Source organism: Benincasa hispida, chromosome 4 (assembly GCF_027475165.1).
Source record: "Benincasa hispida cultivar pf3 chromosome 4, pf3_genome.v1.1, whole genome shotgun sequence".
Classification (NCBI taxonomy): Eukaryota; Viridiplantae; Streptophyta; class Magnoliopsida; order Cucurbitales; family Cucurbitaceae; genus Benincasa; species Benincasa hispida.
Genome location: NC_143481.1, coordinates 30,098,477 through 30,109,804, shown reverse-complemented (window position 1 = coordinate 30,109,804; position 11,328 = coordinate 30,098,477). Strand labels below are relative to the sequence as shown.

General features: G+C 31.9%; 1 protein-coding gene across 2 annotated transcripts; it reads right to left on the bottom strand.

Annotated features, from left to right (window-relative positions):
• Nucleotides 1-2,856: 2,856 nt before the first annotated feature.
• Nucleotides 2,857-6,842, bottom strand: HMG1 (hydroxy methylglutaryl CoA reductase 1). 2 transcript variants are annotated; one of them, XM_039029158.2, is made up of 4 exons: nucleotides 5,538-6,842; nucleotides 5,096-5,277; nucleotides 3,727-4,073; nucleotides 2,857-3,639 (listed from the first exon to the last, which is right to left on the bottom strand). In XM_039029158.2, the coding sequence occupies exons 1-4, from the start codon at nucleotides 6,530-6,532 to the stop codon at nucleotides 3,397-3,399; spliced, it is 1,767 nt and encodes a 588-aa protein (XP_038885086.1). In that variant the 5' UTR covers nucleotides 6,533-6,842; the 3' UTR covers nucleotides 2,857-3,396. The 2 variants fall into 2 exon arrangements, with proteins under 2 accessions (XP_038885086.1, XP_090168750.1); XM_090312624.1 differs by having other exon boundaries at nucleotides 2,857-4,073; nucleotides 5,538-6,666.
• Nucleotides 6,843-11,328: the final 4,486 nt, after the last annotated feature.

Here is an 11,328-nt window from a genome sequence, read left to right as displayed (position 1 = left end):
AAATGAAAAACAAGTTGCTATTTATAAGCTAGCAATTTAGTAACTCTTCAAAATAAATACAAAAATTGAAAAGTTTATCAAATTTAATTAAGTTAAGTTGTTACGTGATAAAAATAAAAATAACTCATTCAAATTGAAGAAAATACAAATTTAACTTTCATACATATTAAATTTGTTGGCTAGGGATTCTTCTTCCTACGGTGTCTTCTTTATTTTTATTTATTTTTTTTTTTTTGGCTTCAGTCAATTTTTTCAACTTTTTCTCATCGCCATCTTCGTCGGATTTCCCTCGTTGCCTAAATTGGTTGTGATGACGGTGTCGATTGTCTCTCCGACATATGAAAGATCACCATAATCTCCTTTGCATTTGAAAAGATCACCATAATCAACCTCCATTCATTGCTTGCCATAATACTAGTATTTAAGAATGAGGTGAGCTCCACGAAATAAATAAATTAATAAATTATTTAATGACGTGTTAAATAATGAATAGAAAGAGTTGGTACTGTGATAGTACTATATTTCTTTTTCGAAAAAATTGGATAGAAGTATAGAATGAAGAGAAGTTATTGCTTGCGGATAATTAGAAAGAAAGAAAATGGTGGTTGTTGAGATTTTAGGACGAAAATAATTTTAGAGGAAAAAATGGACAATTGCAAATATAGATATTAGACTCAAAGTATTAGTAGATATAACATAATGTAAAAAAAATTGCAAATATGGCCAAATTTAAACAGTATATCCGTTATAGACCATTTTATTGGTATGAGTCTATTAGTGATAGACCATATCACTGGTAAGAGTCTATCAATGATAAAAGTCTATTGTTGATAGACTTGGGAGTCTATCAACGATAGAACTCTATCGCTGATAGACTTGTCTATATTTGTAATTCTTTTAAAATGATGTTATACATTTGGTTATTATTCCTAAAAATGCTACCCATTGTAATTACCTAAGAAAAAATGTTGAAATTGATATAAGGATATTTTTGGAATAAATAATAAATAAATTTTCAAATTTAAAAATTCTGTTATATTTACAAAATCACATATGTGGTAGACAGAGTTGCAAAATACTATTTTTAAATTGTCATCTATTGCAATTTTCCAAAACATTATGTTGTTATTTATGAAGTCAATCTTAAACTTATTTATGTACAAATTTGTTAGTAAGAGAAATTGATTCTAGAAAAACCACTTTTAGAAGTTGTTCAACAAATTTTATAAATGGACGTCTTTTTAAATAGACTAGTGATGCAGCCAAATTTTGTAGTTAAAAAAGATTCTAATGAAAGAAATAGTCTATTGCATATTCTAATGAAAGAAATATTCTATGACATAGTCCAAATAATTGTAAGTATTTGAAAAGAAAGACATTATTATGAATTTATAAACTTTTAAAGGAAAGAATTTACCATACATATTTCCATAGTTAGATTATGATGTTTCATATATCGGAAGGAATTTTAGCGTGTGACTAATTTGAGTCGAATAGTTGTAATAGAACAAAAGACTTAACATATCACGACTGTTAATTCGTAATATTTCATTATATGCATAGTCTAGATCGTCGATGGGGCTGATAAGGTCCACAATTAGTTCATTATATTCATGAGTGTCTGTGTTGTCCATCTACATATTTTTCCTAGTTTGCCCCACATTTTAATCGATTTTAAACTAATCACCACCAAAGTCAGTCAAACTACCATGCCATTGTCGCTTTCAACGACTTAGTCACTAAATCTTCCTCACTCTTGTCATTGTTGGTTACTACATCGAAGGGTAACACAAGTCCATTTTATTTTTATGTGGGTCCTACTTTCGTGAGCTGAGTTCATGGTTTCACAATTTGTGGGTACTCAATTCGGAATAATTTTAGCTATTTTTGGGTTTTTTTAAAAAAAATGACAAACAAGTACCTATCATAGAGCAACACAAATATAACTTTGAACATGTGTAGGCTTTTCTAAGAGTGATTGAAATGGAAACTTAACCAAGTCTAAATTAATAGATTTATTCAAGTTAGGTTTAAATGGATGAATTTAAAAAGTTTGGACTTAAAAAAAAACAATTGTTTCCCTATTTTTGGCCATGTTAAAAGAAAAATAAATAAATAAAAAAAATAATAATAATAATAATTGTTTCCTTATTTTATTCTAACTTGTGTATTCTACTTTATATTGAATTTTTAATCTTGTACATTGGTAAATGAGATCTAAACTTAATTTCTCCTTAATTCATAGATTTTAGAAACTAACCATTTTGGTCATTGATAGTTGGATTTAATCATCATTTGGTACTTAGGTATTTGGACTCAAAAGTGATTTTTTTTTTTCATAACATAAGAAGTGAAATTGTTAAGTTTAGAGAGTTGTGAAATCTATATAGTCAACAATGATGAGCCTACAATGTTAGAAGTTAACAAGGCATGAAATTAGTGATCTTAGACGTGAGATCCAAAACTTGTTGAGTCAACAACTTCTATTCCTTAGTCCGAAGACCCCTCAAAATTTCAAGAGTTACATATTCAGCCTCCAAGTTGTAATTTGATTTCTTGATTCAAACTTAAAAACTTTAAAATGGCTTCTAAAAGGTCAGAGTACAATTGACCGTTAGTTCCATCATTTCATCACCACTATTTTACCAATATTTTGGAAAAGTAGTTCTAAAATTTTGTTATCGTTTTAGCCTCAAAAATGGCGAAACCCAGGATAAAACAGAAACAAAAAACCAAAACAAGCTAGTGCCGGCAAGAAGCCAACACAAACAATGAAAACGTTAAAATAATAAAGCAACCTGGCCGGTGGGTCAACATCGTTTACAATCCTAAACACCACCAATAGAGACAAAACCATACAGCATTGAAATACAGGGATGATTTAGAACAATCAAGTTATCAAGGTTTTACAGCATAACAAAGTTACAACAACGACCATAACTTGACCAAACCAATACGTACGAAGAAACATAATATCATACATAAAGTAAAACTAAGCCCCTCTTTCCCCCACCATCGTCTACAAATCTACAAACAGATAACAACACCAACGAGAATCATCAAGCTTTCAAATGTCAGGAAAGCTAACGAATGAGAATATATATATTATTCTTTTTTTTTCTTTGCCAAAAAAAAAGGACAGATAACACACCATATACCTTCGTGGGGGGCACACAATATGTCCAGAAGAACCACAAATAAGTTTTATCCAACCATGTTACATGTCTTCCTCAATGGGGGCCACCTTCCAGCTAGGCTAGTCTCTGGTAATCACATGTAAACCAGCCAGAAGCCATATTTTTTCCTTTGCTACTTCCACCAGAAAGATCCAAATCTTGTTTTCCCTTTTTATTTCTATCTCTACTGGATCCCACCCTTTTGTTGAACTAATACGTTTTAAGATTCAAGTTTTGATACATCTCTGCTAGATCTATTGTATTTCATGTGACTTCTTACCAGTTGTCCAGCTGCTATAGCAGACATGAGGGATAGCTCACCTGCAAGAACAGAACCAGCCACAATGGTGGCTAAGAGCCTTGAATTTGCTCCCGGAGACTCTTTGCTAGCACCCTTCACACCGAGAAGATTCAAACATGCAGACTGAGATGCAAGTTGAGTTCCACCTCCAACAGTACCAACCTGAAGAGAATAAGAAAGTACAATGAATAAAGTTCGAGATATAAGGTGTATTTGTGAAAAAACGGCGAATATCGATGTGTTTGTGACCTCAATGGAAGGCATTGTGACAGAGATGTGCAAATCCCTTCCGTTGTTAACAGGTTCCATCATAGTGATGCAGTGAGAACTCTCCACATTTTGTGCTGGATCTTGGCCAGTTGCTAAGAAAATTGCAGATACAATATTGCTGGAGTGAGCATTAAAACCACCAAGGGCGCCAGCCATTGCTGATCCAGTTAGATTCTTAAGCATGTTGAGCTCTACTAGACTCGCAACACTGGTTTTCAACACCTTCCTCACCACCTCATCCTTTATTATTGCCTCACAAACCACAGACTTTCCTCGTCCTTCAATCCAATTTACGGCAGCAGGTTTCTTGTCAGCACAAAAGTTTCCTGCCAAATGAAGAGGCCAGTCACTTAGAATAAAGTATATAAGTCTTCTCACCAAATTTTAATTGAGAATCTGTACCCGTTGACAAATTTGTAGGAAATTCAAGTTACCAGCAGAAAACAACTCATAAATGTTGAGATTAAGGGAGAGAATAGGATCCTAGTCATAGTAAATCAAACATTACAGCTGACACTATTACAAATAAAGATTATATAGGACAAGATAACCAAATAATTCCCAAAACTATGGCCACCCATCGGATGAAAGATGGTATAGAAAACAAAATAAGATCAAACCCATGACCCAACGAATTACTTTTGTTTCTTTCTTATCAACAGTCCTACCTCAAGGTTATTTGAGAGGATGAATCAAATTGTAAGAACTAATACTTCCAAGGCAAGTAGTACTTTGTGCACATTTCTTTACTTCAAGTAAACATGACAGAGAGAGGGAGACAGAGTCTCTGTAAACTTTTCTTTGCTTAAAGGTGTAGGTAAGTTAATCTGAATCTACAATTATAAATGTGGAACTGCGATGTGAAGGACAGAGATGAAGGGAAAAACTATTTTATTGGCTTCAACAATCATTCCCATCACAAACCAAACATTTAGATTTTGATTTAGTACTACATCTTATATATATGATCCCATTCTTTAGAACTCAAGGTCACGTTGTACAACCTATAGAATAGATCTTGTTCAAATAAGGTCGTTATAGCTGATCCCCAATAGAGTCTATACTCCAAGACTATAGAATTTAACATAATCTCCCAAGAAGACATATTTAATATATCAGTTATGTTTCCTCCCATAATCGGCCATTCCCTTGGAAGAAAAAGGAAAGTAAAGAAGGGGCTAATGTCAAATCAAAGGGATATATTAATACAAAGAAACTAAAATAAAGAAATAAATCTCGAAATTGAAATGTCAGTATTCGAGAAGTTGACAGATTAACAAGAACGGGGCCGAGAAGCACTAAAAAAGAGACAAGTACGAAAGGAGAAGAGAAGCAGAGAAGTACTAACCAGAGATACCAATGACTTCCATATCTGAGAAATCATGTTGAAGAAACTCAAGAACATTCTGAACACCCTTAGACACCATATTCATTCCCATGGCATCGCCTGTGCTGCAACAAAATCTTACATAAAGATTCTTCCCAGCAATAGAGCATCGGATACTTTGAAGCCTAGCAAATCTACTAGACCTGCAAATTAGGAAACAAATGCAATTGTATTATCATGTCGTGATTAGACAAAATTTAATAAAGCAATACAAATTTAGGACTCAAACTTGATCCACTCACCCACCTCAAGAAAGGAGGAAAAAACTAAAAGAAACGGAAAAAGAATGCAGGAAAAAGGAAAACACTGATTATCTTTAGGATTATAAAAGTTCGAGCCAAACGAAGAAAGCACCAATTGATAAGCTAGAAGAGGTTTCAGGTAATATATGACAAACTTTTACCTATTGAAAACGACGGCCAAGGTATCAAAATTATTGGGATCCTCCAAGAAAAACTTCAATTCAGATGCCCTTTTGGCGCTCCCAAACCTTACAACCGGAGCTCTGGTCATCCCATCTTTCAACAACATGCTGGTTGCTCCACCAGACGCATAGATCGCTTTGCAACCTCTATTGGTACTGGCCACCAAGCAACCCTCCGTCGTAGCCATCGGCACCGTGTACTCGAACCCATCCAACAACAAAGGCCCCGCTATTCCCACAGGAATCTGAACATACCCAACCGGCATTTCGCAGCACTGCCCTAAAATAGACTCATAATCGAATCCTTCAAACGGAAGCCCATGGATCGACCTTCCAGTCATCCTCTGCAGTGCCTCACGGCGAATGGAAGCGGCTCTTTTCGGATCCCCAAGTTTCGATTCCAACGAGTACGAAGGAACAGAACCATCCACAACCATCTTCACAACCTCTTCATCCTCCTCCGGCAATGGAGTTGTATTCAACGGCTCGGCGTCGGCCACTTTAGACGGCAAAGCGACAGCAGACGGGCAACGAGGTGCAGCATAGCGATTGTTGTCGATGAGGAGAGTTCGATCAATTTCATCTTCGAGATCCCACGCATCAGGAGAGGGACGCGCTATGAAAGACTGAACGAAGTCGATGCCGAAAAATCCAAGAAGATATATGAAGGAAGCCATGAGAGAAACAATGGCGGCGATTTCAGAGAGCGTGACGACATGAAGAGGTGTAGAGTTTCGGATCTTATCGCGCCATCGGTGAAGAAGATAATAAGCGACAGAGAAGAAAAGGGTGAAGAAGATTGTGTTGGTGAGGTACAGAGGAAGAGGAAGAGCATCGGAAGCTTTTGGCGATGGGCTTTTCGAGTGTTGATGGTCGGCCACCGATGTGTTTTGTTCGTCCCGATTAAAGGTACAGGTGGCGCCATCCTGCACGGCGTTCGGACGCGGTGGTCGGACAGAACGCCGGCGGTCCATTGGGCAGCTTTTCTCCGGCGAGAACAGAGAAAAACAAATGGAGGAAGAGAATAGTTGGAGCCGGTGTTTTGGCTGGAGGACAAACGGAAATGCAAGGAGGGAGAGAATTTTAAAAGCGTTTTTTTTCCTTTCTTTTTTTAATTATTATTTAAAAAGTTAACCCTGTTTTCTTTTTTTTTTTCCCTTTTTTTTTCTTTTTTTTTTCTTTTTTTTTCTTTTGTGGCCTCAAAAGTTAAAGCTCTTTTAAAAAGGAGGTTTACAGCTATTTGGGTTCTTCCAGAAAATGAGAGAGGAAAAAAAAATTTATTGTAGTCGTAGGTTTGGAATTTAATTTTGCTTTGTTGAGTTTACCAAAGAAATTTGAAAACATAAAATTTACAAATAATGAAATCAAGAAAATAGAATTGTATTATATATATATATATATATTTCGTAAGAGATTCAAAAACTATATTTTAATTTAAACAATGGTTAAAATGTGTATCATATTAATTTATAAATTATAATAGTTATCCACTAAATACTGATTAATAATAAATTAATAATTTATTTATGAACCTTATTTATATTAAAATAAATTATATAATTGTTATTTTGTAATATTTATATAATTTAGTTTATGTTTGTGAGTGGTTTTGAAATTGTTGAAATCATTTCTAACATATTTAAAATTACTTCGTAACAAAGGTTTACTCATTCCAAATTAATTTTACATTTAATTTTATATTTATATCTTCAATTTTTATATCATTAAAATTGATTTGAAATGATTAAAACTATGTTTCAGGTTGATTTTGAAAATGTCAAAAGTGAATTTTAATTATTTCAAAATCACTCCAAACATGTCTTTGTTACATTATATAATACACGTTTTAATTTAAATAATTGAATTGAGTTTATAACATACTATATTTCTAACCGTATTTATCATTAAAATTCAAATTCTTGATACAATAAAAATTTAAAAAAATATCTTATTTTCAAAATTTGCACTATTTGGATCAAATAATCCAAGAACAACTTTTAAAAACAGAACGTGAATTGTCTGTCAAATACATATTTGTTAAACCATGAAACTCTTGATCTCCATCACATACCGATGCCACTTGAGTTGAGTTCGTAATGTAAAGAGTTTTTTTTTATATAGTCAATATATAGACTTAATAAAATATAAAATTGATGTTTTTTAGTTATCAAGTTCAACCATTCATTAGAAATGTAACACTCGATACGAGTTTTCTCACCGAAAAACGATTGATTGGAGATTCAAACATCTTATTGAGATGTATATTGAATCTACCAACTACATTATCAACTAAAGAGAGAAAAATGAGTTCAATTACCCTCAGCAATGTGAGATATGCTCGAGAGAAATTTTAAGAAATATTATGAACCTACATTATTGAATGATTTTTTTTTCCTTTTAAATTTAATATGGAGGGTAAAGATTTGAATCGTTAATTATTCTAGTAGGAATATATTGTCGTGATGTTATGTCGGTGGAGATTTTATTCTTCAATTGTCCTTATAGTATATCTATTTGTTTGGATTGACTTTCTAAATAGATATATGTCTAAAAAAAATTAGGTAGTTTTAATTTTTATATGCTGGAAAGTAAGTTCATAAAGACACTTTGTTTTTAACTGGTTCATTTATCCTTATATTAAAAGTGAATAACGTATATTATATAATTATAAATCGAGTATAGTTCAATTGACATATTGATATATAAGAGATCAAAAGGTTTATAATTCAAATTCTCTTATCTCGATTGTATTAAAAAATATATATTATATTATTTTAAATACTTTTCATTATGTTTTTTAATCTTCTTGTAATTATCCATCAATTAAATAAATAAACAAAAATCAGCATCGATTAAAAACAAAATTTAGGTGAAATCTGGAGATTAAATTAATATATAATTAGAAAAGCTCAATGGCCATTGTATCATTCTTTGGATCCTCTCTCTAAGTTTAGCAGCTGTAAAGTGACTAAATTGTCCTTTTTATCGCTTTCTCTATTTTGGATATTCATTTAAATTTTACTTTATTTTCTAAATTTGTTTACTTGACAACCCCTTAATTTTCTTATTGTTTTAAGAGATTTAGAAGGACATGGGTCCAGTCAAATCATGGGTGGTTGTGAAATTGAATAGGACGAAAACACCCATGCGGAGAAAATATAATATAATAATATATTTATATAATAATAGTAATAAATATAATACAATATGATATAAAATAACCAAAATTATAAAATAACTATATGAAAATTAATGGAATTTTGAAGTGAATTTCTCAAAAATGTGCATCATTTTGAAATCCACCAAATGTCACTATTTATAGGCAAAGTGGCAAGTAGGATGTAGACACCAAACATGAATTATTACAAGGCACTTGGACAATATAAAAAATGACACAACTTTTAAGACACTAAACATTGGACATCTATTTTCATGATATGTATAATACTCCCCATTGCCCATATATATATATATATATATATATATATATATGAAATATGTCTCGTTAAAACTTTACTAGGAAAAACCCAATGGGAGAAAAAACCTAGTGAAGAAAAAATAATACATTTTCATATAATATATACTCCTAAAAGAAAACAATATATTTACTCTCCCTCGGGAAAACATCACTTAAGATCTCTGAATTGCCACATTCCAATATTGTGCACCAGTTTTTCAAAAGTTGCGGTTGGTAATGCCTTTGTAAATAAGTCTGACAGGTTATCCTTCGAACAAATTTGTTGTACAGTCGACATTTTCTTCAAGATCACGAGTGTAGAAAAACTTCGGTGAAATATGTGTTGTTCTATCTTCTTTAATATATCATTCTTTGATTTTGGCTATGCTAGTTGTGTTATCTTCGTATAATATTGTTGGAAGATTTTTATTAGAAGACAAGCCACACGTTTCACAAATGTGCTGAGTCATTGACCTCAACCATACACATTCTCGACTAGCCTCGTGAATTGTAAGAATTTCAGCATGATTTGAGGAAGTGGCCATTATGGTCTGTTTCACCGATTTTCATGATATAACAGTTTCTCCACATGTGAACAGATAATCTGTTTGAGATCTAGTTTTGTGTGGATCAGATAAATATCCAAAATCTATATAACTAACTAGATCAAAATTTGATTTATTTAAAAAAAAAACTCATATCGAATGTTCCTCAGAGATAACGGAGTATATATTTAATTATGTTCCAATGTCTTTTTGTAGGATAAGAACTATATCTAGCTAATAAGTTTACTGAAAATGCAATATCTAGTCTTGTATTATTAACAAGATACATAAGTGCACTAATTGCACTAAGATATGATACTTCAGAACCAAGTAGTTCTTCATTATCGTCTCGAGGTCGAATTATATCTTTCTTTATATCCAATGAACAAACTTCCATTATAATATTTAATTTTTCCATATAAATTGATTGATGTGCTTTGTCCATATAAAATATTTTCAAAAATTTTTCTATATAAGTTGATTGATGAATAAATATTACATTTGTTAAATGCTCAATTTGCAAACCAAGGCAAAATTTTGTTTTTCCGAGATCTTTCATCTCAAATTATTTCTTAAGATATTCTATTACCTTTAAAGCTCTTAAGGAGTTCCAATTATATTCAAGTCATCAATATATACAGTTATAATAGCAAATTCTGATTGTGATTTCTTTATAAAAACACACGGACATATTGGATTATTTTGATATCTTTCTTTCAATAAATATCCACTCAAGTGATTGTACCACATTCATCTTGATTGTTTCAATCCATATAGAGATCTCTGTAACTTTATTGAATACTATTTTCTAGAAATTTGATGTATATGTTTCAGGTATTTTAAATCATTCTAGGATTCTCATAAATATCATTATCAAGAGATCTATATCAATATGTTGTGACTATATCCATAAGATTCATATCCAAACTTTCATACACAGTCAGGCCAATTAAATATCTTAGAGTGATTGCATCCACCATTGGAGAATATGTCTCCTCATAATTAATATCAAGTCTTTGTGAAAAACCTTGTGCAACTAGTCTTGCTTTGTATCTTGTGACCTCATTATTTCATTTCTTTTTCTCACAAATACCCATTTATATCCCACAGGTTTTGCACCTTCTAGTGTTCGGACTACTGATAAAAAAATATGTCGTTTTGAAAGTGAGTTTAATTCTGCCTCGATTGCTTCTTTCCACTGAAACCAATCTTTCCTATATCAACATTCTTCAACAGATTTTGGTTCAGGATCCTCATTTTCAAATATAATATCAAGAGCAATATTATACGCAAAAATGTTGTCAATAACTACATTAATTCGATTCCATCTTTTTCCTATCATAACATAGTTCATTAAAATATCATTATTATCTTTAGGTATTTCACTTTCCTCACTAGTCATGTCAAGGATTTCTGCATGGGTATTTACATCATGAACTAAGTTTTTTTTTTTTTTTTTTACTACTAATTATTTTTTGTTTTCAAGTATTTTTATCTTTGGAACTCACTTGTCTACCACGCTTTTGGCGTGTTCCAGACTCATTAGCAACAACTTGTTGTATTGGGATATAAATTTTTTATGGCACATTTGCTGCTGGTATATGTGACTTAGTTATTTTCTTTGCATCTATAAGTGCATCTGGTAATTGATTTGCTATATTTTGCAAATGAATTATTATTTGAACTTCAAGTTCACATTGATCTATATGGGGGATTTAAATGAGACAATAACGATGCATTCCATGAAATTTATTTTTCCAATTTTTTA

What these genes read in the sequence shown, in the direction of transcription:
- HMG1 (XM_090312624.1), bottom strand. Translation starts at nt 6,532, where the DNA reads ATGGACCGCCGGCGTTCTGTCCGACCACCGCGTCCGAACGCCGTGCAG. An exon ending in TTGGCCGTCGTTTTCAATAG is followed by an intron (nt 5,278 to 5,537) that starts GTAAAAGTTTGT and finishes CCTAATTTGCAG; the next exon opens with GTCTAGTAGATTTGCTAGGC. An exon ending in GGAAGTCATTGGTATCTCTG is followed by an intron (nt 4,074 to 5,095) that starts GTTAGTACTTCT and finishes TTCATTTGGCAG; the next exon opens with GAAACTTTTGTGCTGACAAG.